This window comes from Trichechus manatus, unplaced genomic scaffold (genome assembly GCF_000243295.1).
Source record: "Trichechus manatus latirostris isolate Lorelei unplaced genomic scaffold, TriManLat1.0 scaffold00186, whole genome shotgun sequence".
NCBI lineage: Eukaryota > Metazoa > Chordata > Mammalia > Sirenia > Trichechidae > Trichechus > Trichechus manatus.
The window spans coordinates 3,797,158-3,825,052 of record NW_004444122.1 but is presented as its reverse complement, the minus strand read 5'-3'; the positions used below and the strand labels follow the sequence as shown (position 1 = coordinate 3,825,052).

General features: G+C 43.0%; 1 protein-coding gene across 1 annotated transcript in view; it reads left to right on the top strand.

Annotated features, from left to right (window-relative positions):
- TMC3 (transmembrane channel like 3) overlaps positions 1-27,895 on the top strand; it is a 40,133-nt gene that overhangs the window by 8,349 nt on the left and 3,889 nt on the right. Inside the window, exons 5-19 of the mRNA XM_004387506.2 lie at positions 3,364-3,470; positions 4,748-4,846; positions 4,950-5,092; positions 6,778-6,925; positions 9,903-9,946; positions 12,505-12,652; positions 14,074-14,183; positions 17,816-17,894; positions 18,963-19,208; positions 20,119-20,247; positions 20,749-20,816; positions 23,316-23,444; positions 24,601-24,711; positions 25,392-25,517; positions 26,431-26,509. Of these exons, the coding sequence (XP_004387563.1) occupies positions 3,364-3,470; positions 4,748-4,846; positions 4,950-5,092; positions 6,778-6,925; positions 9,903-9,946; positions 12,505-12,652; positions 14,074-14,183; positions 17,816-17,894; positions 18,963-19,208; positions 20,119-20,247; positions 20,749-20,816; positions 23,316-23,444; positions 24,601-24,711; positions 25,392-25,517; positions 26,431-26,509 (1,766 nt within the window). The remainder of the gene's footprint in view (positions 1-3,363; positions 3,471-4,747; positions 4,847-4,949; positions 5,093-6,777; positions 6,926-9,902; positions 9,947-12,504; positions 12,653-14,073; positions 14,184-17,815; positions 17,895-18,962; positions 19,209-20,118; positions 20,248-20,748; positions 20,817-23,315; positions 23,445-24,600; positions 24,712-25,391; positions 25,518-26,430; positions 26,510-27,895) is intronic.

Below are 27,895 nucleotides of genomic sequence, written 5' to 3'. Positions count from 1 at the left end.
CTTACTAACACAACTGCCACCCATCCTCCCTCATTAACATCATAGAGGCAGGTTTACAACATACAGGAAAATTACACAGTACCAGGAATCATGGCCAGCCAAACTGATATACACATTTTTTGGGGGACATAATTCAAACCATGACTTGATTGTAGCCATTTGGAAAATACATCCTAACAAAATAAATAAATCACATTTACACATATACACACACTAGCAGGAATCAACTCTACAGTAAACATGAAGCAAAGAAAACTACAAAATTGGAACATAGCACATAAAAACAGTCTTATGGAGAGACATGGAAGATTTGATATTTGGAAGATGTTGATTTTCCTCAAATCAATTTACAAATTTAATGCAATTGCCATAGAAATCTCAATGTAATGTTTTTAGTACTTGACCAAATAATCAAAAAACTCGTACAGAAGAAAAACACTCAGGAAATTAACCAAAAAAGTTAAAGGTCAAATGCAAATAAACTTGCAAAATGTTAAAATGCATCATAAGGCTTCAACAATTGAAAACCATGTGGCAATAGTGCAAGAATTGACTGATAAATCAAGGTGTCGTAGCCTGGGTTCTCTAAAGAAGCAAAACTAGTAAAGCATATAAATATCTATACAGAGGGATTTAATAAAGGAAATGGCTCACATGGCTGTAGAGGCTGGAATGTCCCAAATCCGTCGGTCAGGCTGGAAGCTTCTCCTGATTCATGTAGCCACAGGGGCTGGGGAACCCAAGATTGGCAGGTCAGAGAGCAGGGCTCTTGCTCACAGGCTGCGAAGACTGACGAATCCCGAGACTGGCAGACAAGACCGAAGGTCAGCTGCTAGCTCAAGTCCCAAGAACTGGAGGTCAGATGAACAGGAGCCAGCTGCAGGATCCAGAGTGAGCAAAAGCCCACGAGACTTGCCAGAATGTCCAGTCATATCCAATGCAGACCACATGCCTAAGGAAACTCCCCTCCAACTGATTGGTTACCCACAGCAGATCCCATCATGGAGGTGATCACATTTCCTCAAATCTCATCATGGAAGTGAACACACTATCATATGACCACCCAACCATACCACCCAGAATCATGGCCCAGCCATGTTGACACACAGCCCCAACAATCACACCAGGCAATAAACAAAAATCCAGGAACAGATAATAGTGTATATAGATCTTTAGCATACGCTAATTATTGGGATCAAGCTAAATTACTCCATAAAGAGAACTGGGACAACTGATTTGACCATTTTTAAATAGTGAATTTAGATCTCTCACTTTAAAATTGTGTTAAATATTTAAATAGAAAACCATGAAAGAATTAAAGAAAATACAGGCAATACAATCTCTGAATGGAGGCCTAATTATAAAATTGAAGGGGAAAATCATTGAGGAAAGTACCATTAGATTTCATTACATAATAAAGAAATTTTATATACATAAAAAAATAAAGAAAGCTAAAAGACAACAAAGTTAGAAAAATATTTTCAACATTTAAAATGAATTAAACATTCTCAGACATAGCTGGTGGGGATGTAAATTGCGACAGTGTTTCTACAGAAAAATTACAATATGTACTAAAAGTCTTCAAAATGTCTATTCCCTTGGATAAAACCTTTCCATATCCTAACAACCAGAGAAACAACAGCTACCGCAACAAAAATCAATGGACAAAGCTGTAGTGGATGCTGTTGTCACTCCTCCCAGATCCCTGTACCTGGCGGGCACACCTACTCCTCAGATGCTCTGAGTGTTGGCTGCTTAGAACTTACAGCTGCCCCCTTCTCTAGAGAATTGCCCTTGGCCGACTGCTCCAGATGTTAGGCAACATCGCCTACCTCCCCTCCCCCACCCCGCATGCGTTGATAACCTAGAGCCAATGACTGACTGGCAGAGAAGTAGCTTTCTTCTCAAAGTAGGTCCAACTCTGTGGTGCAATCCACACTCCAGAGCCCCCCATGGGGTCAGGCTAACCTCCACTCCAGATGAGAACACATCTTTGCTTAGCTCCTTCCCCTGACCTACTCTGCTTCCCTCACCCCCTTTCTCCTGAGAGAACTTCCTCAGTAAATCACGTGTCACAGAATCCCCTTTCCACTCTGTGCTTCTAGGGAACCTGACCTTAGAAATTATTTATTACAAAGCTTTTGACCCTAGTGAAAAGTCGAACACTTCCTAAATGTCAAGTAGTAGGGGGTAGCTTAAATAAATTATGAAAAATGCATTCTAACAGTAGAATTAATGTTATAGAAGAATTCTTTTGACATGAGAAAATTTTATAATATATTGGTAACTAAAGATGCATATTAGGGAGCAATCCCAATTTCATACCGAAAAATTATACACTAAAGATTACATGCTAAAAATAGAATGTAATTCTAGTAGTAATTTTAATTTAGTCATCTTGTAATAGGTGATCTTTTTTAATACGTGATTTTGCTTTACTTGTGACTTTTTGTGTTTTTCTATTTCTTATGTCCAACTAAATCTGGAAGAAAAATTCAATAGATGTTAGTTTTTAAGTACCACGAACATCTGCCTGCTCCAGAAAGTCCTTGAAGTGTCACTCACATCCCCATTTAACTTCTTCTATATGCCCTTATTTTCTCTTCAATACACAGACATTTGTTTTTTAATATATTTTATTTTAGAATAATTTTAGGTTCATAGAGAAGTTGCAAAGAGAGTTCCCATACACCCGTTTTCCAATTTTTCCCTAATGTTAATGTTTAGCAACTTGTTTATATCTTGAAATTAAGGCAAAAGGGCTCTTAGGAAAATCCTTGGAATTCTCAAAGCTATGCAGAATAGAAAAGAAATATATCAGATTTCTCAAAAGATGATAGCACTTCTGAATATATGTGCAATGTAAATTTGATTAAAGCATTTTAGATGGATGTGTCAGTAAGGAAACTATCACTGAATAGTAGTTTAGCAAATGAGGAGCCCTGGTGGTGAAAATGTTAACTGCTTGGCTGCTAACCCAAAGATTCAACTCATCCAGCCGCTCTGAGGGAGAAAGACCTGGCAATCTGCTTCCGTAAAGATTACAGCCAAGAAAACTCTATAGGGCAGTCCTACTCTGTCACATGGGGTCACCATCAGCCGAAATCAGCTCGAGAGCACCCAACAACAACAATAACAAGTTTGGTAAACTAGGAATTTTTTTTCTGCAACTGTTCCTATAGCTGGTAGATATAAACAAGCATCCTGAGCCATCTAAGTTACCACTTTTTGTGACCACCCTCACTGATACAATAATGATGTTCTTACTCTATGCCCTGCTAATATGAGAAAAATTTGTGTTGCTTTAGGGAGGACTTGTGCTGTGAGGATTTTATAGAAACCGTTCTCATTATCTTCCTTTAGGTCATTTTGGATCTGGCGTGGCCTCCTACTTCATATTCTTGAGATGGTTATTTGGAATCAACATTGTGCTCACCATAATGATGGGTGCTTTTATTGTCATTCCAGAGGTAAGAACTGTTTCGGGAGAAAAAGTTTACTACTTATTTAAAAGAGGGGGCTGAAAGAGGAGAAGCATAAAACAGCTAATCTAGCTATCCTCCTGAGGAGGAGAATGTATGTTTTGAAAAGAGAGTTGGCAAACTTTCTGTGAAACAGATAATTAATATATTTTGGTCTGTGTCATCCATACAGTCTAGGTATCAGCTGCCCCACTCTGCCATTATAGCAGGAAAGCAGCTATTGTTGTTGTTAGGTGCCATTGAGTCAGCTTTCTACTCATGGCAATCCCACGTGACAGGGTAGAACTGCCCCCCTTGTAAAAAATTATCTACAGTTTTCTAGGCTGTAATCTTGGTGGGAGCAGATCACGGGGTCTTTTGTCCAGCGGAGCCACTGGGTGACTTTGAACCGCCAACCTTTCCATTAGCAGCCGAGCACTTAACTGTCGCGCCACCAGAGCTCCTTTGAAAGTAGATATAGACAGTATGTAAATGAATGAGCATGGCTGTGTTCCACTAAATCTTTATTTCTTGGCACAGAAATTTGAAGTTCATATAATTTTTATATGTCTTTTTATGTCTTGTCTTTTTTTGATGTGATCTATTCTTCTTTTGTTTTTTTCTCAAGCATTTAAAAATGTAAAAACTATTCTTAGCTCTCGAATCATACAAAAAGAGGTGACGGGCTGGATTTGGTATATGGGTCATAGTTTTCCGACCCTATCTTAAAATAAAACCCATTTCTCCCCTAAACTTCATCTTTACACAGTAAATGAGGCCGCTGCCTATGCCACAGTAATCCACCCAAACAAGTCAGGCCCAACCCAGAGAGAGTACATCCAACTGACCCTGAGCAGAAAGCTCGTCTGGATGTACCCCCTCCATACACCAGCTACTGGCCTGGGCTCCTGGGACCCAGATCTGCCCTTTCTGCTCTATCGTACACTGTCTTCCAGAAGAAGATCACATGAGGACGATTACTGAAATCTACTACTTTAGTTTCCCAACGAGTACCTCACTTTACTCCCGTGGGGCATTAGTGAATAAAACATAGAAAGTCAAATTATAAGCATACCATAGTGAACATTCATATTTAGTGTCTTCCAAAAATAAAATCTGGCCACCGTGACTGATTTTCCATCAATGAGAATGAAGCAGAAATCCACCCATGGGTGACCTCTCATGTATGGCAACTTCATGGGCACTAGGAGATCAGCTTTCCTTTTTTTTTTTTTTGGTCCCTTCCCACCCAGAGGACCACATGGCCTCCTCTTCTCTCTCACCAGCTGATTGCAGGCCAGCCGTTTGGAAGCACAGCCAGCAAGACCATCCCCAAGGAGCATGTTGCATCTGCCCAAGACCTGGACACTGTCTGGTCCCTAGGGGTGAGCTGGATGCTGGGCCACACTCTTGTCTTGAGGGAGGGGTGAATGGGCCACAGTTTTAGCATTTGGGAAACAGAAATGGCACCAAGTATTCTCTTTGCAGGGCTACCTCCAGTACTCAGTCCTTTTCTACGGCTATTACGGCAGGGAGCGGAGGATCGGGAGAGCTGGCTATCGGCTTCCCTTGGCGTATTTCCTGGCGGGGATGGCAGTGTTTGCTTACAGCTTCATCATTCTTCTGAAAAAGTATGACTGCTCAATTTCTTAAAATATGTGCCAAATTACGACAGGCATGATCTTGTTTAATCTTGTCAATAACCCTGTGAAGTTAAAGCATAAACGTACTAATTTTACAGATGAGGAAATCAAGGCTAAAAGAGATATGTTCATTTAAACCAGCACTGATTGAACACTTAGTATTTTGAGCCAGGGTTTATGCTGTATTTGGAGAAACAAGAATCCTATAGACTCACCAAGTAATTTAATTTTAGACAATACAGTATCTGCACTAGTAGTTATATAAACAACATGATCTAGGTGACTAGAGGTTGCAGAAAGCAAAATAGCCTCCTTTGGCCATATGTTTGCCTGTAATTTAGCTACAAATTCTCAAAATGCCAGATTTGTCTGTGTTGTGATGCAGTTTACATATCTAGCTCATCATTGAGAGGAAGCGCGATGTGGAAAAAAAAAACAAATTGGCCAGAGAGTAGTTCTGCTCCACCCTCACTGTGAGACCTTTAGCAGCTCACTTTTCCTGTCTGGACCTCATCTGTAAACTGGGCTTCCCTCCCAGCTTTCGTATTCTGTGCTTCTTTGTAACCAGTTGCCATCGGGTTGATTCTGATTCGTGGCGAACCCATGTGTGTCAGAGTAGAACTGTGCTCCATCGGGTTTTCAGTGGCTGGTTTTTTAGAAGTAAATTGCCAGGCCTTTCTTCCAAAGCACCTCTGGGTGGACTGGAACCTCCAACCTTTTGGTTAGCAGCTGAGCCCATCAACTGTCTGCACCACTCAGGGACTCCTGTGCTTCTGCGCAGGAGCTAGAGAAGTACAGACTGACAGAGAGGCTCTGGGTCCTAGGGAAAACCTGGTCCCCACCACTCTGACTCACCTGTTACTTCTAACTTGTGCTTCTCATTTATATTCATCACCCTGTCCCTTGTGGCATTTTAGCAAAGTGCAGACCGAAGTACATGATATTAAAAAAACAAAACAAAACAATTTGAGGAGATGCGCAGCGACTTGGGGGTCTTCAGTTCATACTAACCTTCCCAGCTTAGCTTCTGAGTGGCCTCAAGACCTCACCTGGAAGACAGGCCCTTTACTAGATTAATAACATAAGAAGCACACTGGCCAATGGGAGCAAACTCAGGAGCAAAAAATAAGGATGGAGAGGAAAGTGGAAACCTTATACCAGGGGAAATAGTCTAACGGACAGAGGGCATTTCACCTGAGGAGAGGCTGAAACTCCTGCTCTGAGCTATCTAAAGGAAAGTCTTGTGTGGGAGTGACTTGACATGCTCTGTGTGGTCCCCAGGGGTAGAGTGACCATCATTGGGCTGGAGCACCAAGAAGACTGATTCAGCTCCAAAGACAGGACTATATTTCACAATTCCAAGAAGGATTGGACTGGCTCCTAGGACACACACACCTCCAGAGACCTGCTGGCCACCACAGGGCTGGGACTGCTTGTCAAATAGAATCACACAATCACGGACGGCTGCAACTTTCATGCTGTTCTAAGACCGCTAGGAGACAATAGGGGCTGAAATTTAACCAGCAGCCTGCTGGCTGAGCGGTGACCTGAGGAGCTGTGGCCACCCAGAGGGGCCACCTTTTTCTAATTCACGCAACTAGCAACAGCCCCATAGAGCTGAGTTAATTCCTGACTCTGTCCTTTCATGACCGATTCTGGGTCTTCTTTTGCAGGATGGCGAAGAACTCCCGCCTGAGCCTTGCCAGCGCTTCCAATGAAAACTACACTTTCTGCTGGCGGGTGTTTTGTGCCTGGGATTACCTCATTGGAAACCCAGAGGCTGCAGAGAGCAAAACAGCAGCCATTGTGAACAGCATCAGGGTGAGTGAGTGAGCCTGTCCAGTCTGCCTAGGAGGGAGCCATGGAGTCTGGGCCCTTCAGTCCACAAACATTTACAGAGTGAGCTGAGACCCTCTGAGATAGGTGACAGCTAGGTAGCTAGACAAGAGAGGAACAAAGACAGAGAGATAAGAAAGAGATAGAAATGAGAGAGGGGTAGATGATGGATGGATGGACGGATGGATGGATGAACGGATGGATGGATGAGAGAGAGGAAGAGAGGGGTGAGAGAAAGGTAGATAGGTGGATAGATAATAGACAGATAGATATACACACATACACATACATGCACATATATGTGTAGTCCAGGGAAGTGATCCCCAAAATGAGGTGAATCTGTCCCAGGAAAAGCACCAAATGATCCAATGAGGTGTAGGAAGAAAACATTGGAGTGTCTCTTTTTTATTTTTATTTCATTCTTCTAAAATTTTACTTTTTGTTTTTTTGATAATTTACATAGCAGATTATTAATATATTGCATGTATAGAACTTGTAAAGGAATAAATACATATGTGTTGGGGATACAGGCTTTTTTTTTTTAACTTAGAAGACAATGGGATCAAAAGCATTCAGAGACACCGGCCTAATAAAGAGATAGCTAAGTGGTGCCTGATTTTGAGAGAAAAAGGCACAGCCTGATTATCAAAATAATTTACTCTTATTTTACACAAAATTATGACACACCATTGCCTGGCTTTCAATTACAAAGCATATTGATGGAGGCAAGAACAAAGAAGTGAGTGTTGACAGCCCCATCCCTAGCGAGTGGGCATCAAAAACTGTGAGAGGCAGAACATGGAGCCCCCAGAGCACAGTCAGCTAATAGTGCTTTTTGTGGCAGAGAAGTGTTTCTGTTCCCGTGTGTGTTCACCAAGAAAGTGGCAGTATCCACAGAGGAAACTGAGTCAGAGAGAAAGTAAAGCACTCATTGGCTGCGTCAGAGAAAACAGGGAAGCTTGTCATAAATTTGAGAAAGGTTTTCAATGAAATGGATGAAATAATTTTTTTTTTTTTTTTACTACTTCGGACACCTGGGAAATGATTCTGTAGCGTTTCAGAAAACAGTTCTCCTTTTTGGGTTGGGTCAAGCCCCAGCAGCATGTCCTTAGCAGTGTAGACCCAGAACGGGGGTTAAGGGGTTCTCTCTGCCAGGACCAGTCCTTACTGACTTGCAGTCTCCTGGGATCTCTTTCTTAGATCTGCGACAAGCCATTTCTTCTTTTCCCTTGCCATCAGGACATCAGACTACAAAATTTTTTTATTGTCCTATTTTGTTCATTCCTTCCTTACAACTTGGGAAACACAAATCTAACTTGGGTGCTTCGTCTAGGAAGAATTCTGGGTTTGCTTTATTAATCTTCTGATGCAGCGTCTCTAAGGGCAAGACCTCCACATGCACCGGGGGTGGCTTCAAGCACTCAACCCCACCCCAGCCAATGCACAAGGTTATAGTTCTTTGCATCTGTGCAGGACTCCAAGCCTCAGCATAACAGGAACCACGAGGAAAAATCACTTAACTGGATAAATCACTCTGGCCAGCTCCCTTAGCCCTGAGCTATCTCCTTGACTCTCTCCTGCTCCTGACACACAGGACAGCAGCCCCAAAGCCCTGCTGTGTTGTGTTGTGTTGCTTGTTTTGCTAGTTTGATTCATCTTCCCTTAAAAATTATCTCCACTAGTTTTTTTTAATAGGTTAAAAATTCAGAAATTCCAAAAGGTTATTGGTGAAGTCCCTTTCCCACCTTGTACCCCAGCTACCCAGTCCTCCTTCCAAGGAACCCTTGTTACTAGTTACTTTGTGATTCCTTCCAGAGATAATCTATGCAAATATACTCTGATTTTACACAAATGGCTAGATACATTGTATACAAATGTACCACATACATTGTTGTCTGAGGCATCTTGAAAATCCTTCTATTTCCGGACATAAAAAGTAAACATTCTTTTTTAACTGATACATAAGCCACTGTATAATTTTACTTAATTTACTTAACCACATAACTTACTTAACCGCTCTCATATTGATGGGCATTTAGATTGTTTCTAATGCTTTCATATTACAAAAAAGTCACAATGAATAACTTTGACTTTGCATGGTTTCAATGTGTAAGTGTATATGTAGGGTAAATTTCTAGGAAGTGAACTGCTGGTCAAGGAGTATATGTATTTATATCTGTATATATATTTGCATATATTGATACATATGTATACATATATGTATATGTATGTATATGACAGAAATTGTTAAATTGTCCTCCTTTGAGTTTTTAACCAACCTAAATTCCCACCAACACTGTCTGAGAGTACTTGTTACCTGACAAGTTTGCCCAGATAATGAGAATCAAACCTTTGAATCTCTGCCAGTCTGATATGATAAAAATGGTATCTTGGAATGCTTTCAATTTACATTTTTTATTAGTTAAAAACTTTCAAAATTTTCTTTTTCTGAGCACTATCAATTTACGTTCTTTGCCTTTGTCTATTGGAATTTTGTTTTTTTCTTGTTAACTTGTAGGATCTCTATGCATATTAAGAAAATTTGTCCTTCTTGGTGATACGAGTTTCCAGTAGTTTTTTTCCAGTTTGTCGTTTGTCTTTTGATTAGGTATGGTGGGTTCTACTGTGCTGACTTTTAAATTTTTGTGTTGGGTTTGTACCATACTTAGAAAGGTCTTCTTCTCCTTGAGATGACAAAAGAATGTTTCAACTCAGCTTTATCTCTCCACCCAAAAAAAATCTTCTGATTGGTCACTCACACCATATCCATTCCCTCTTCCCAATCTCCAGTTTCCATATTTTGCTATTGATTATTGGCTAAGGCATTGATTTCAACAGAAGCTTATAGGATGAAGCCTTAGACATTGAACATTTGATTAAAAACACTGGATAAATCATTTCTAATGATTTATAGTTAATGCTAATGCTAACCTCTTAATGTCGTATGTGTCTTTTCTTAAAGGAGGCTATACTGGAAGAACAGGAAAAGAAGAAAAGCAAAAACTTGTATGTATCAACGCTCCCCATGCTGAACTCATTGATAAGCTTTGTCTCAGTTTGGTACAAAAATTACCCAACAATCTGTCTTATTTTCAGGCAGCTCTTCTTTCTTCTTAATATCCATCCTTCTAGTAACACGATATCTGAGAACTCTATAATATTTCCATAGCAGGATGTCAGAGTGGCTCCTACTTCCATCGATTCTGCAACAAGTGTGAGAGGTCTGAAGTTAACCAGTTTCCTATTTTTTCACTTAGATAATAAAAGAGGTATTTTTCGCATTGTCTTCCAGTTTGCTAAGTTGAGCAAATACGTGAATGCTCTTGAGACTAACTTTATTTAGAAACAAATCTCTGGAGTCATAAAATACAGTATTACCCAATTCCTGCTCAGAAGCCTTCCAAGGTGATTTCTTAAGTTTGAAGTTCTTCTTTTCCAGGTTTTGACGCCTACCTTGGTGAGGCCCTTCAACTGGAGAACTGGCAAAACCTGAAGGGCATTCCCAGGAAGGGACAATGACCCTGCCTTCCTGTAGACAGACATGGCTGTTCATCTGCTATGCTTGCTGGCTCTTATCCCTCACAAGTAGTTTATATAAGGCAGGAAGCTTGTGCAGAGAAAGTTGTAGAAAAGGACACAGCGATTTAGGAAACACATCTAGCCACTGTGGTACTGAAAGGAAGCAGGTGTCTGTGGGAAGGGCTCTCACGGGGAGTTAGACGGCAGTGATCCTAGCTCTTCCTTTGTCATTGACTATGGATGACCTGGAACACTCACCTGACCTTTCCAGGCCCTTGTCTCCTCACCTATGAAATGAAAGAACGCCCCCTTGCTGGTCCCTATGCTGGATGCCACAGAGCCCCTCTGAGCCTGCAGTGTGGGTTGCCCACAAGATCCCAGTCAACACTCAGGCACTTGCAACCAAGAAGCCTGGGAATTAGTTCTCATGGAGCCACCCTTGACCAGTAGGGAATGGGAGCTGATGGTAAGTGCTTCCCTATGATACCCTGACACACAGTTTGGAGACGCATTTCCTAAGCCCCTCGGAAGGTCCTGCAGTTGCATCTAGCTGTGGCCAGCTCCACCACACATCCTTGTACTGGCTTTCTCACCATCCCCAGACACAGCCTGACCTTCACTCCTGCTTTCTGGGATCACTTCCCAAATACAGTACCTCGAAACAAACCTTTGCCCCAGGCTCTGCTTTCAGGGAAAGCTGAAGCTAAGACAGGCCCCAAAGATGGGAGAAGATGCCTTAAAAATAGACCAGGTTGGAGCTAGACAGTGAGTTTTCCTCCAGTGTTAGAGAAAGTAGATATTTTTACATTAATACTGGATAAGTATGGTTGTATTTTAGAGGGGCATGTTACATAAAGAAAAAAGCCAAATCAGTTGCCATCAAGTCAATTCCAACTCATAGCGATTCTATAGGATGGAGTGGAATTGCCCCATAGGGTTTCCAAGGCTGTAATCTTTACAGCAACAGACTGCCACATCTTTCTCCCTCACAGTAGCCAAGCGCTTTCACCACTGCGCCCCCAGGGCTCCTTACATAAAGAAAACATATATGTAAATACCAGCATGATCGTTGGTTCAGAAATCTGCTCACACTGCATGAGGCACATGGGAAGTGAGAGCAAATGAGGAAAGCAATGAGCCCCATGCCCCATCTCACCATCATGCAGCTTCTCCATTTACTCACTGATCTAGCAAATATTTATTAATGCCTATATATGCTAGGCCTCTTCTAAGAGCTGAGGAGTCAGCAGTGAAAAATACAGAAAACTGAAAGCTTACATTCTAGAGGGAAATGACAGCCAGTAAACTGCTAAGTAAATATATGGTACAATGTCAGCGTCACTAAACGTAATGAGAAAGAGAATCACCACCCTATTTAAATTCATTTTCCCTTGCTTTCTCCCTCCCTCTCTCCTTCCCTCCCCTCTTCCTCTCCTTCCTCTATCTGCTGAGCACATTCACTTGAACTCCTATCACTTAAATGTGCAGACCACAGGACTCCAATTTAAGTGGCAAGGCTAGGACTGAAACCTAAATACTCAGATCCAAAGCCAGTGTTGTTTGTTTGCTTGGTTTTAAAGTCCCACTGATGCTGGTTGATTGATTTATAAGGCATTGTTGATCACTTAGGAAATGAGAAATTCTTGGTGGGGGAGGGGATAATGTTCTGTTGTTTTGATTTATTTGTCATGGACCTCAGGGGTGTATTAATCAAGAACTATGGCACATTATTATTATCAGTCCCTTCAAGGCCCCTCTTTTGCTTTATTTTATTATTGTTTTCCCCCATCAATCCCTATGCCCACACCCATTCTCCTCTCACATTAGTCAGCAATGCTGGTGTAATTAATCTATATATCTTTTCAATCCATCTTCCGGATGTGTATTTAGATATATATGTATATCCATGAAAAATACAGTGTTTTACTTAAAAAAAAAAAAGTAATTGTTCTTCAGGGTAGAGAATCCACTTCGTACTAAATGTGATCCTGGCCTTAAATCTCATTGTCTGTGCATGACATCCTGTTACCTGCCTCTCCCTCCAGGGTAGTGACCATCTGCCTGAGGATCATTGCCAACATCTTGGTGCTTCTCTCCCTTGCTGGGAGCATCTATCTCATTTACTTTGTGGTGGACCGGTCTCAGAAGCTGGAGCAGTCCAAGAAGGAGCTGACGCTTTGGGAAAAGAATGAGGTACCCACTGCCTATTACCCACATGCTTACTTCCAGGGAGAGACACAGAGTGGCCTGCCCCTCTGTTTCCATAGAGTTTCTTAAGTTGGTTAGCTAGAAGTATCTCTAAGAAAAAAGTTTAGTCATCTTGTCCTAGAGCATGGACTACAAGGGCTTCAAGCCAAAATGGCAGCACCAAGGCTTGGCTCAATGATTTTACCCACCTCAACTGGGAAAGAATTTGATTCAAAAAACACCTTAAAGCATTCTCATCAGCCTTTACCTTTGAGCTTTGCTGCCAATGCTTTGCTTTTTTAACTTGCTGTTTCTCCACCAGTACATTTCCAGAAATCAACTTCACCTACAGATGTGCCATTGTTCACGACTACATTGTATTCCATTGCATGTTATCAAAGTTGACCCTTCGCCAACTGTTGAACACTTGGGTGCTTTCCCATATTTCTTGATTAAAAATTCTGCTTCCAGAACCAGCTCCACACAAATGCACTGTTTTCAAAAGACTTTTCCCATTTATGAATATCCTCATGAATAGAAAATTACCAAGTAGAAGGTTAAGAACTTTTAAAATTCTTAATATGTATTACAAGACTATTCTCCTGAAAGTTTGGCTCAATCTACCTGTAAAGATTTAAAAGGCAGAAATAACACAAATGCCATCTCTTAGATTATTTCTATGAAACTGATTATCATCCTTTGAGATTTAAAAAATAAAGTGTCTGGGCGATATGATATTCATCAATTTGTCCTCAGTGTATGCTAATATTTCAAATCCTAAGACTACAATGGGTCATCTAATCCCTCTTCCCATACCTCTTTCAATTTTACGGCCATTAAGTGGGTTATATAAATGTATGCGTGTGTGTTTACAGATACATGGATAATTTTTTTAAAAAGATACACTCAGAATTTGTTTCCTGTTTTAGCTCAAACCTCTTGCTTACCAGCTAAAATTCCAGACCTTCATTTACCATAAGCACAGAGAAACAAGAGCCAGGCACAGTTCTCTAGATAATTAATCTTCCATGTATATAAAGAATATTCAATTACCACTCAGCCTTCTTTTTTCTATTCATAATAGTTGCAGTTATTTCCAACTTGCATCCAAGGTCAGGGAAGTATAAATAAAATGAAATGGTAATTGGAAAATGTGGCATAAATGTTAGCAAACCTCAAAGAGCATGTATACATGTCTTCATATTAAGACAAGTTCCTGAAAGGAATAAACCAGGGATAAAGAGGCTGTGACCTTTTGAAAAAGGCTAATCAGCAGAGATTTGGTGGAGGCTTTCCATGTTAGAAACAGTGTGGCCCTCCTGAATACCACTGACTAAATATTAGCCGAGAGAACAAATGTTAGGTAAGTGAGGTTGGTATGTGGGGCCCTGGAGAACCCCAGTGCCTGGCATGTGCTCTTTTGGCAGGTGAGTGTGGTGGTCTCCCTCGTCACCATGTTAGCACCATCAGCCTTTGACCTCATCGCCTCCTTGGAGATGTACCACCCACGAACCACACTGCGCTTCCAACTGGCAAGGTACCGTCACCTTGTTGAGAATGGCCACACTGTGGCCTCTTTATCTGCCCACCCACAGTGGGAATGTAGGTCACTCAGGAGCCAGGGCTCGATTCTTCCCCCCTCAAAACTTAGCACAGAACTTTCCCTATGAATGCAACTCAAGAAAAGCAGGATACAAAAGGAAAGAAAGACAGGGAGGAGGAGGAGGAGGCAGGGAGAAAGGAGAGAGCAGGGAGGAGGAGGACCAAGAGGACAAGGATAAAAAAAATGGATTAAAAAGTAGTGAAAAGAACAAGCAGAAGAGGCAAAGAAGGAGGAGCAGGAAGACAAGGAGGAGTAAGAGGAAGAAGGAGGAGGAAGGGGGGAGGAAGGGAAAGAAGAGGAGGAAAGGGGGAGGAGGAAAAGGAGGCAGGGATAGGGATAGAGGAGGCAGCAGGGAGGAGAAGGACCAAGAGGATAAGAATAGAAGAAATGGAATAAAACATAATGAAGAAAGCAAGCAGATGAGGAGGATATGGAGGAGGAGGAGCAAGAGAAAGAGGAAGAGGGGGAGGAGGAAGAGGAACAAGAAGAGGAGGAAGGCAGAGATGGGGAGGAGGAAGAGGAGCAAGAGGAGAAGGAAGGCAAAGATGGGGAGGAGGAAGAGGAGCAAGAGGAGGAGGAAGAGGGACAGGAGAAGAAGAAGGGAAGGCGGAATGGCAGAAAAAGCAGATGCAAGAGCAAAGGACCAAAAAGATGATGGAAAGTGTGTCCTGTTTTTCTCACTGTTGAGCTCCTTCTATGGTTGGACACATGTCATTTCTCCAGACTTGAGAGGAACACTTAATTCTTTGATAATAAACCCCCAAGCACAGACCTGAAGCATGGTTTCTTGTGGATATGCCTAGGAGCCTCTGGACCGTGCCAGGATTGTCAGTGGCTGAGACCACAGGTGGTAAAGGCAGACCTGAAAAACGGGCAAGCTGAGGGTGTGTCTGAGGGTGAATCCCGGGACACACCCAGTGGGAGTCAAAAAACCACATTTCCACCACTGGTTTCATCACTGTCTTCCTACATCACCTTTGAAAAATCCACTTCCCCTCCCTGAAGTTTAGTCTCCCCATCTAGACATCAAGCTACTAGGTTTAGGTGAGGTTGTCTTAAATTGAATGTGGCAGGGGGAGGTGTTGTTAGAGCCCTGCTTACTTGCGTCCTCCCTCACCCCAGTCTACATTCATTTCACCATTTTTTCCCTTGTAGCCTGATAGCATTCCGTTGTTGTCATTAGTTGTCAAGATGATTCTGACTCATGGCAACTCAGGTGTGCAGAGTAGAACTGCTCCGTAGGGTTTACAAGCCTGTGACCTTTTCGAAGCCGATTGCCAGGTCTGTCTTCCGAGGCACCAACATTTTGGCTAGTAGTTGGGCACTTAACTATTTACGCCATCTTTTCCACCGACCACTTTGAGAAGATCTGCTATCATTCAGGAGTCGGCAAACATTCTCTGTAAAGGGTCTGGTAGTAAATATTTTAGGTTTGGTGAGCATACACTCTCTGTCACAACTACTCAACTCTGCAGTTGTAGCATGAAATCCCCCACAGACAATACAGAAATGAATAGGTGTGGCTGTGTTCCAATAAAGCTTTATTTACGAAAATAGGCGAGGAAGAGATTTGGCTTGCTGTCCATAGTTTTATTACCCTTGAAGTTCAATTTCAAAGATAAAAAAACCAGACCAGAAAGAGCAAGGAGTTTTCCAAGATGTCAGATCAGGGCAGATCTAGGATGTGATCTCAGCCCCCTGGCTCCTGTTGTTGCTGGTGTTAACTGCCATCAAGTTGGCCCCTGACTCATGGCCACCCAATGTGTTAAAGAGTAGAACTGCTCCATAGAATTTTCTTGGCTGTGATATTTACAGAAGCAGATCTCCAGGCCTTTCTTCTGCAGAGATGCTAGGTAAATTCATACCACCAACCTTTAGATTAGCTTGCTGTTGTTGTTAGGTGCCGTTGAGTCAGTTCCAACTCAGCGACACTATGTACAAAAGAACGAAACATTGTCCAATCCTGCACCATCTTCCCATCATTTCTGTGTTTGAACCCATTGTTGCAGCCACTGTGTCAGTCCATCTTGTTGAGGGTCTTCCTCTTTTTTGGTGACCCTCTACTTCCCTAAGCATGACGTCCTTCTCTAGACACAGATTCCCCCTAATAACATGTCCAAAGTATGTGAGACAAAGTCTCACCATCCTCGCTTCTAAGGAGCGTTCTGGCTATACTTCTTCCAAGAGAGATTTGTTTGTTCTTCTAGCGGTCCATGGTGTATTCAATATTCTTCACCAACACCATAATTCAAAGGCATCAATTCTTCAGTCTTCCTTATTCATTGTCCAGCTTTCACATGCATATGAGGTGACTGAAAATAACATGGCTTGGGTCCGGTGCACCTTAGTCCTCAGAGTGGTTAGCAACCAATGGCAAAACACTTGTGCCACCAAGGTTCCTTCCCAGCTTTTAACCCTGCCTTTGTTTTGCTCCACTCGGCACCTCTTCTGACCTGAAAGAGAAAAGTGCCTTCCTCTGCTCCTTCCCCACCAGCAGCTATTGGAGAGAATCAATTCCATTATTGCATTTGGTCTAACTGCAATCCTATTACATAAATTGGCCTCATTATTCATGTTCAAAACTAGAGAAACAGAGGCATCAAGAGACTGGCCCCAGATAAATTAGGGGTAATTCTGGTAATAAAAGCAAAACATACTATTTTAGTGCCATTACCTCACTACCAGACCATGTTAACTTTTTCCAAGCCACAGTGAAAACCAGAAAATGGTGATACCAAGACAGCAGACGATTAAACTCATTCAGTCCTTCCTTCAGCCAACACTCACTGAGTATACACTGAGGGCCTTGCCCTGTGCCAGATACTGTGAGTACAGAGATAAAAAGGTCCTGGCATTATGCAGAAGGGAATCCCTTCAAAATTTCAGAAGGACAACCAATGCATGGCACAAAGACACATGTAATTTACACTATTTAGAGCCCCACTTCCTATGCTACACTCAAACCAAAACCAGTTGCCATTGAGTCAATTCCAACTCATGGAGGGCGTTTTCAATGGCTGATTTTTCAGAAATAGACCTCCAGGACTTTCTTCCAAGGCATCTCTGGGTTAGCAGCTGGTTAACAGCCGAAGGCATTAATTGTTTGTACTACCCAGGGACCCCTCTGCTACACCAGTAGTTCTAAAATGCTGATCCATGGGTGGGCTACAGAGGAATCCCTGGGAAGGCTGTGAAAGGATTCCCAGACCCCATCCAGACCTACTAGAGCAAAGTGGATCTATATTTTTTCTAACTGTTCCCAAGGTGATTCTGAAGAAAACCAAGTTTGGCAGCCACTGCCTTAGCATGTCCATGATAAACAAACACCAAACCTATTGCCGTCAAGTCAATTCTGACTCATAGTGACCCTACAGGACAGAGTAGAACTGCCCCATAGGAGCTGCTGGTGGATTCAAACTGCCAACCTTTTGGTTAGCAGCTGTAGTTCTTAATCACTGTGCCACCAGGGCTCCATATCATGATAGTCACTCTTTAATTGTAATGGGTCCGGAACAATGAACTCTTGTGTAGTGGTCTTGTCTCTCAAGTGGGCTTGTGGCTTTCAGGGTCCTTGTGCTGTATCTGGGAAATCTCTACAGTCTGATCATCGCTCTCCTGGACAAAGTCAACAGCATGAGTATTGTGGTGAGTGCCCTGTCCTACAAAGTTGCCACCCCTACTGCCACTGCCACACACACACACACACACACACACACACACACACACACACACACCCCAAGGTCAGCATCATCATTGCTTATACTTGTACTCCACACATCATAATCAAAACTCAACCCGGTTATAATCTTCTCGAGGTAAGGATAGGAAAACAAGCCCATTTCCCAGATAGTACATGCTAGTACTTGACAGTTCTGGGACAATAACTAGTTCTTTTGATACCAAGTCTCTTTCCACCATTCTACCCCATTTCCTGGAATCCCACCAGGAAAGACTACTTACAGCTATTGCAAAAGATCCCAGGAAGAGCTGCAGGCCATGGGACTCACTCAAAAAATCAGGAGAAAAGAATCATCTCATGGACACAGGTCAGAGTGGGCCCCACCCTGGCCCAGCAGAGGTTGCTCACTCCCAGCCTAGGGTAGCTTTGGTGTCCATTTTAAACATGCCCCACCCCACCTTGAGGATATCTTGAATGGTGGGGAAGGAGAGGTGGGGAGGAGGAGGTTTCTCAGGGTTGTCTGCACATGCCATACCATCCCAGCATCAAGTCCTAAGGCTTCTAAGGCAGAAGAGGCCACAGAGAAAACAGTCTGCATCAGGGCTTTGAGGTTGCATATACCTGGGTCCTTGTCTACCTCTTACTAATGGCATGACCTTGAACATTTGACTTCAATTCTCTGAGCTTCAATCTCCTCATCTGTAACGCGGAGAAATGATTCTTAGCTGACACACTTGTTAGGATGAGAAGAGATGGCATGTGTTAATCTAGAACAGTCTCTGATACTTACTAGCAGTCAATAAATGCTATCCATTAAAACTCTATGTTCCATTACTGGGGCCAACTCTAGTCAAGTGGCTGTCTACCAAGCTAAGACAGACAGAGAGAGATTATTCCCAGACTAGAAATGAGGCAACGATGCCTTTGACATCCATGATGGATTCTTATTTACAAATACATGGACAACCTTTTTCTCTTCCTCCTTCTTCCTTCTTTTATTCCTCCCCTCCTTCCTTCCCTCCCTCTCCTCACAGGAAGCTGCTACCAAAAATAACACAAATCACTGGATAGACTCTACCACCTTCTTTGCTACCAGGCCCGCCCCTGAAGAGCAGAAATGGTCCACACCTCGGCCTGGGATAGGGCTCAGGAAAAACAGCACGTGGGCCTTGGAAGAAGCTGGTGCCCCAACTTTCATCATGCCCCCAACAGAGGCCAACAGGACCACGCTCCATACCCCGAGTCCGCAAGACCAGTGCTGGGAAACATATGTGGGGCAGGTGGTTCCCGTCACCTTTACAGAGCCGTTTCACATCCATTTCATCACTTAACCCTAACAAGTCTCGGAGATGTCACAGTCCCTATTTTATAGAAAAGGAAAGAAAAGTCCAGTGTATGATTTTCTAGGTCTCAAAATTCATAATAATAATCAGTGTAAAGACGCAGGAAGTCTTAACCACGTGTCAGGCCTTGTGCTAAGCGTTTAGTCCTATTATTATCATCCCTATAGGCACAGGCCCCTGGGTGGTGCAAATGGTTAACACACTCGGCTGCTAATCCGAAAGCTGGCAGCTCGAGCCCAACTAAAGGCACCTTGGAAGAAAGGCCTTATGATCTACTTCCGAAAAATCAGCCACTGAAAACCCTAGGGAGCACAGTTCTACTCTGATACACGTGGGGTTGCCACGAGTCAGAATCGACTTGATGGCCCAGTTTTTTCTAGGCACAGATAAGGAAGCTGAGGCACAATAGGATAAGTGGCTTGACCAAGGACCCACATAGCAAAGAGCAGAAAAAAGATCCAAACCCAGGTATCTGCTTTAAAACCTGTGCTCGCAACCACTCTGCCTTTTGCCTTAGATATATAATCTACTACAGAGACTCACAACAAGCCCTGGGTATTACCCATGGAAATGAATCTCAGGCCTCAAGTAGTCATCTGTGGCTCAGAATCATCTAGATTTTTTCTAGTGAATTGTAATGCTGGCCTTGAATATTCAAATTCAAATTAACAAACATTTAGCAAGCATCCATTACGTGCCAGGAACCCATCCCTCTACCCACTGCACCTGATAAATTTGCACAATGCAGATGCCGGGGAGAGGGCCCAGTGGCTCAAGCTTGCTGGAATGAAAGGAGGAGGGTGGGAGGGCAGGGCATGGGTGGCATCCCAGGGCACCTGTGTTTCAGGAAATGCTGAAGCTGTCCATCATTGACATGCTCTTCACCGTGGCCAGCATTCTGCTCATAGACTTCTTCCGAGGACTTTTCGTTCGATACTTGAGTGACTACTGGTGTTGGGACCTGGAAACCACGTTTGTAAGTGAAACTTTGGGTCCATCGGGGAAGTTCACAAAGCTAAACTCATCCTTCATGAATGTCTAAGCTGGGAAGCAGCCAGCCATGGGTGAGGAGCACAGGATGGGAGAAACTGTGTGAGGGAAGAGAGAAAGGATGTACCAAGCTGAGGTTCCACTCCATCTTTTACATTTACCATTTGTTGGGAAGGCCACACAATGATCTCTAAGTGTCCGCAAGAGCAATGGAGTCTGTTGTTGTGTGTCACTGAGTTGATTCCAACTCCTAAACACCCTATAAGACAGAGTAGACTGCCCCAGAAGGTTCCAAAGGTTGTAAGCTTTATGGGAACAGATTGCCAGGTCTTTTCTCTCGTGGAGCGGCTGGTGGGAACCGCCTACCTTTCGGTTAGCAGTTGAGCACTTAACCATTGTGTCACTGGGGCTTGAATATAGTTGAAATGGTTTATGCAAAGCACTTTGGAACATTTGTCATGCAGAAGTTACTAATTTTCTCTTGTAGCCAGAATATGGAGAATTCAAAATAGCTGAGAACGTGCTACATTTAGTCTACAACCAAGGAATGATTTGGTAGGTATCAAAGCTGCTTCCTGTCTTTGCTGACGCTCACTCCGGGTGTAAATTTTAATTCATTTAGTCTGGATGGGACAGGATCATAATAAATACAGACGTAAGAATTAAGAAAGGATATAAACAGTTCCAATGGAAATATTTTTCATGTATAATAATTTTATTAATGGTTTTCTAATAATTTTGCAGAAAGGAATGATAAAGGAAATCCTCCATTTCTAAGCCACTAATGGTCTGTACATGAATGAGTAGAATAACTTGTTGGGGAGGAATGGAGGAAGGCTGGGAGCAGCGGCTGCTTCTCTCCAGCAAGGACTTCCAGGAGAGGCCACGGGTCACAGCTGGGAACTCAGCCAGCCCTGCTGTCAGCTCCCCACTCTCCCTCCCTCACAGGCCTCCATATTTCCGCTTAGACACTGGGCCCAAGGGCACTGCCCTCCCCTACACTGACTGATGCACCCTGGGGAGGCTAGAAACTTGGGAAGTCTGCTCACCTAGGGCATTCGCCAGGCCAAGGCAATCCTGCTCCTAAAGATACTGAGGAGCTGAAAGGTGCTGTCTGATCCACATGTACTTGTGTGTCTACAGGGACCAGATAGAGTGACTCTGCCATCTCTGGTTTTACCTATGGGGTCGCAAATAGTGCTGTTAGTTAAAATACAAGCAAACAAAGAAGAAAAAGCAAATCTCCTTGGATGGTCCATACATTCAGAAAACATACCTCCATTCATAATCATTCCGTAAAATGCATGTGGAATTGAGAGGTATAAAGTAAAATCCCTCCATTCAAATACTATGTGCTTATAGTCCATTGTATTTTGCAACATATTTCCACAAATATAGCATTAAAATACACAGAGCATTTATGTATTATTTTCCAGATATGAGGCACTTTCATACCTGCAGGACTGATTTCATCTTTATAACAACCCTATGAAGTAGCTACTACTATTTTCCCTCATTTTAAAGATGAGGACCCTGAGGGGCAGCCTGCTAAGAATCTTGCCTAGGATCACAGAAAATAACATTTAAGCCTGCCACAAGAAACCAAAGTTTTCTTTTTAATTAAACTATTTTTACTTATTAAAAGTATCCTTATACGGAGCCCCCATGGAACAACCGTTAAGTGCTCGGCTACTAACTAAAAAGTTGGTGGTTGGAACCCATGGGAGAAAGACCTGGTGATCTGCTCCCATAAAGATTGCAGCCTGTGAAACCCTATGAGGCAGTTCTACCCTGTTACATGGGGTAGCTATGAGTCAAAATCCATCCTACGACACCTAACAGCAACAGCAACATATCTGTGCTTATTTTCCTACCACTAAATCCAAATTCCACAAGTATTACATCAGATGCACTTCCCAGTATAAGCTGATTTAAACTTAGATCAGAAGACCTGGGTTTTGTACCATATTTGACTCTTAATTGCAGGGTGACTATGTTCCAGTTTCCTTGGGATGATCCAGATTATGCCTGTTGCCTCAGCTCTTTCAGTCCCAAAAGTATCCCAGTTTGAATGATTTAGTTGATGTTTGTTGTAAGTTGCCATTGAGTCAGCTACAACTCATGGCGATCCTACATACAACAGAATGTAATGTTCCCAGTCCTGTGCCATCTTCACAATCGTTGGTATGTTCAAGTCCACTCTTAAGGCCACTGTGTATCTGGAGTGCCTTTCAACATAGCGCTTATTTTCCGGACAATATTGGACAATATTCTGTTGTGATCCAAAGGGTTTTCATGAACTGATTGCCAGGCCTTTCTTCCTAGTCTGTCTTAGTCTGGAAGCTGTGCTGAAACCTGTCCACCATGGTTGACCTTGCTGGTATTTGAAATACTGGTGGCGTAGTTCCAGCATCATAGCAACACACAAGCCACCACAGTATGCCCAACCGACAGACGGGTAGTGGGGATGATATAGCATCACCCTTTATTAGCAGCATGTCTTTGGGCAAATCACTTAACTCCGCAGACTCACCTTCCAGGTCTGTGGACTTTGGATATTTATCTCCCTTTTCGTGATTGCAGAATATTAAATGAGCTAAAATGTATGAAGGTACTTAGCACAACGTCCAGCAGAAGTAGGTGCTCAACAACTTTGGTGGAATTTGAAAGTCATTGATTTATGAACATAGTCCCCAGCATAGTCAGGCAAAGTTTGGAGCTTACAGCAAACTGTAGCTATCCATTCTTTGCCTCCTCGCCAGAGGAGTGCCTTTCTGTTGCTAAGTGTGAAGAGAGACATCAACACTTAATATTCCATTGCAAAGTGTATATTTTAAAATAGGATCACTACACATCTGCAGAAGTGACTTGGCTTATTTCCAGAAAATGAAGGATTGGGTCTCAGGTCTTCGTAGGGTTTTTTCAGTTCTGTAAGCATAGGGTGCAAATCCCAATGTCTCAGAACCTGTTCCTCTGTGGGACTTCTGGACCACAGCACTGGAAGTCACACAGGAAGAGAACATATGCTAATCTGTCCCTCCCTTGTGGTTTCAGGATGGGGGCCTTTTTCTCCCCATGTCTTCCAGCATTCAACGTTCTCAAACTGATTGGGCTCATGTACCTGAGGAGCTGGGCTGTGCTAACCTGCAACGTACCCCACCAGCAAGTATTTCGTGCATCCAGGTCAGTGAGAATAAGTTCAGCTTAGTCCCTGGGTGGTGCAAATGGTTAATGCACTCCTCTGCTAATCAACAGGTTAGAGGTTCAAGTCCGCCCAGAGGCACCTCAAAAGAAAGGCCTAGTGATCTATTTCCAAAAAATCAGCCACTGAAAACCCTGCGTAGCACAGTCCTGCTCTGACACACACAGGGTCACCATGAGTTGGGGTTGACTTAATGGCAACTGATTACTGGTATATATATATGTGTGTGTGTGTGTGTGTGTATGTTTTATATGAGTGTGTATACATGTATAGAGAGAGAATACAGAGAGAGAGAAAAAAATTCACAAATTAACACACGCCTACTTACTACAGTCTATACATTCTGATATTTTCTACTCTCTTTTAATCCAGTCTAGTATAATCTAGTCTAGACTAATCTAGTGTAGTCTATTTCATTTAAAACAAGAGAGAGAGAGAGAGAGCTAGTTGAGAGTCACTGGATTGATTTCACAGCCTATCACTTATTCTATTTCCAGAACTGTGAATGGGACCTTGCACCAAAAAGGTCTGAGCCACCCTTAGAGGAGGCCTGGGCAGTCAAGCCCACAGTTTCAGGCTCAGGGACCAAGGTCCAGAGCTTAATCAGGCGGAACGCTTACCCAGAGCAGCCACAAGCAGAGAGAATAAGAGGTAGCGTGCAAACCACACCCAAACAAGAGAGTCAAGAATCATAATCCAAGGAGCCAAACCATCCCCCGACGTGACACAAATTCAAGCCTGGGAAGAGGAGAGGAAACCATTATTACAGACCAGATGATTGGGGCAAAAATCCTAAGATTTTTTTCCATGAATTGCACTCATTGGGTGACAGCTGTGGGGACAGGGGTGCGTTCACCACTCTGAAAACTTGGGGTGAACAGGTGCTCAACAAATGTCTATTAGTTTTGCTGGACGATAAATCTATGCCCATCTTAGGTTGGGTTCAATCATCTGTAAAGTCCCTGTGAGCATGTGACCCTTAGACACAGGTCCATTGCTAGTTAGCAATGGAAGGAGGCTTTTTCTGTTTGCAAAGAGTCAGGGCTACCATTTCTGTGATGGTTCCTTGAACATATATGCATTCTTGGCAACTGGCCATGGAGTGAACTCGACACGTGGCATTTGGTTTCTTTGCAGATCCAACAACTTCTACTTGTCAATGCTCCTGTTTATGCTATTCCTCTGCATGCTGCCAACCATTTTTGCTATTGTCCGGTACAAGCCATCTCTAAATTGTGGGCCATTCAGGTAAAGTTATTTTAGGTTGATCAGCTCTGCCTGGTTATATAATTTTATAAATACGTAAACTTTATAAATATTTTATTTGTAGATAAATATAAGGAGCCCTGGTGGTACAATAATTAAGCTCTCAGCTGCTAACTGAAAGGTTGGCAGCTCAAACCTACCCAGAAGCTCTGAGGGAGAAAGACCTGAACATCTGCTTCCGTAAAGATTACAGCCTAGAAAACCCTATGGGGCAGTTCTACTATGTCGCATGGGGTCGCATGAGTGGAAAATTGACTCAACAGCACCTAACAACAGCACAAACATATATAAATGTGTAATGATGTAAAGTTCATTTGTTCATTCAATCAGCTGTAGTGGAAAGATCCCTGGTTTACACTGATACAAGCACATATGTAACACTTAGGGTCTATCTTTGTGTACAGTATTAAAATACACATACGTCCATATACATTCTCACAACGTGATGACTGATCCCACCATGAGATCTCCATATTAATTACACAAATACTCGGGATGAAATCATCTTAGGAACGTTAGGTGTCTTTTACATTCGGGTATTTACTCTAGCTCTATCACTGACTGTGAGGACTGTACTCTAGGCATCTAGCCATTTAGGGATGTCTTGCAGCATCCTTCTGCCAAAACCAACAAAATCTGCTGTCATGTTTCCCTTCCCACAGTGGACAAGAGAAAATTTATGACATTGTGTCGGAAACGATTGAGGATGACTTTCCCGCGTGGTTCGGCACTGCGGTTGGGTACATCAGCAGCCCTGTGGTTATCCTGCCAGCTGTACTGCTGCTGTTGTAAGTACGACACCCAGACTTCCATGCCAGCTGTGGGGACTTCGCGTGCTTGGCTAACAAGAAAATATGGCTTTGCAATAATTACATAAATTTCATTCATTCATTCAAAAATCACTTACAGAGCCTGATGAAGTAAGCAAGGACTCTGAATCCCACACAAGAGGAACAAGGCACTAGGCCAAGGAGTTAGAGGTCTCAGAGAGGAAGGGTGGAGGGAGCACTCCACTCCCATTAGGGTACTTACTGATTCGTCAACAACATCTGATCAATTACTAACACTGGATTGAATGTCGTTATTATCATCATCTTATTCTCCAGAAAGGTCCCTAGGGGGTGCAAATGGTTTGCATTCAGCTACTAACCTAAAGGTTACAGTTTGAATCCACCCAGCGGCACCTTGGAAGAAAGGCCTGGGGATCTGCTTCCATAAAGATTATAGTCAAGAAAACCCTATGGAGCAGTTCTACTCTGTAACACATAGGGTTGCCATAAGTCAGAATCAACTCAACAGAAATGGGTATTCTCCAGAAGTTTAAATAATCTTGAAAAGGAATTTCACAATTCAGCTGAGTGGCTTTTGCTTGTTTCTGCTTAGACGGAAAAATAAAAGCAAATCCATCTCGATACATTATAAAATGTCTCCCCCATCTTCGCTCCTTCCTTATTGCTAAACCAGAATTCCGGGTGCAGGTCAATGGAGGTTACTGTGAAAAGCAAGAAAAAGAAAAGGAAACCAGCCTCCTCCTACGCTCTCCAGCTTGAAAACTCCCTGATACATTTTGTCCTTGGGGGAGGGCCAGTGGGTGGCCCACGCCTTATCCTTACCTTATCCTGATAGCCAGCCGAGCAAGGGCTATGGCCTGAAAAGCAGCAAAGCCAGTTGACCTGTACTATCCTGTGTTGTCTGTTCTAGCATGCTGATCTATTACCTGCAGAGCATCGCAAGATCCTTAAAGCTCAGCAACCATCAGCTCAAAATGCAGATCCAAAACGCAAGTATTGTGTAATTTTTGCAATTGTGTGTGTCAGCTGCAGGACGAAGATCTCACCAGCATGGGAGTACAAATGAGGTCACAGTTTGCAGTTACCAAAACTCTTGGCCACCCTTATGGTGCAAGGTCACACACCTAAAATCTCCCAGAATTAGCCCTGTGAGTGTCCAAAGGACAGTTCACAGGAACAAGCCTGTTAGTGTTTTTCCCCTCTGGCCTCCTCTCCAAGGGGCCCTGCCAATGGACACTTTAGCCCTCCTCTGTGGCCACGCCAAGCCACAGTGTGCCTCGATCCCCCGTGTCAGTTTGGACCTCTGAGCCCAAGGGCACTGTTGATACTCAAAAACTCACCTCTTTCATATCCTTTAGATTCTGGCTGGCATTTCCCTCTCTCCCATCTGGGACTCAAATCTTATCTCTCAGGGCAGTCAGAGGGAGACACACACTCCCCAAACTTTCCACAATTTCTCCTCCTCTGCATGCCTGTGGGGGTGCAACAGTCAAGCACTCAGCTGCTAACTGAAAGATTGATGGTTCAAACCAAAATCGCAGGAGAAAGACCTGGAAATCTGCTCCTGTAAAGATTACAACCTAAAAAACTCTACGGGGCAGTTCTACTCTGTCGCATGAGGTCCCCATGAGTCAAAAATTGATTAGGGCACCTAACAGCAATAACACCAACAACTGCCTAAACCCAGGTGCTCCTCCCAGGGATAGAACCAAGATCAGGGGATGAGGCACTACGTTGCAAAATTTAAGGAGGCACTCACTTCGCACGGTCTTGCCAGTCCTCACTTTCACAATGCTGACAGTGAGTGCCTCCTTAAATTTTACACCACGGATGCCTCCTGTGCCTCACCCTAGTCACAGATTCCCAAGCAAAAAACTTCTTGCACCTTTTTCAATTAAACAAACAAAAGCTTTCATGCATATCAATTCATGCAGAGAAATACCAATTCATTTTATAAATAGTCAAATTAAGAATCATTTAGAGTTGCAAAGGCCATTTTTGTGGAAACATATACCTCCTGTGTTGTTGACCCATATTTTCTTTTTTGTGACTCAGGCAAACATTATTGGCACTATTTAAATTTGCGTCCACCCAGAGGCCCCTCGGGAGAAAGGCCTGGCAATCTAATTCTGAGAAAACAGCCATTAAAAACCCTATGGAGCACAGTTCTACTCTGACGCACATGGGGTTGCCATAAGTCAGAATCGACCGGACAGCAAGTGGTTTTATTTTGGCTTTAAAGATGACGCATCAAACAATTGCCCTTAAAAATAAAACCAGCTAGGCATAAAACTTTAGTCCTCAGATATCTGCATTGACTCACCAAATCACCAGGCTGAGCCTACAGCACCCTGTCCCCAGGGGGCAGTAGTGGT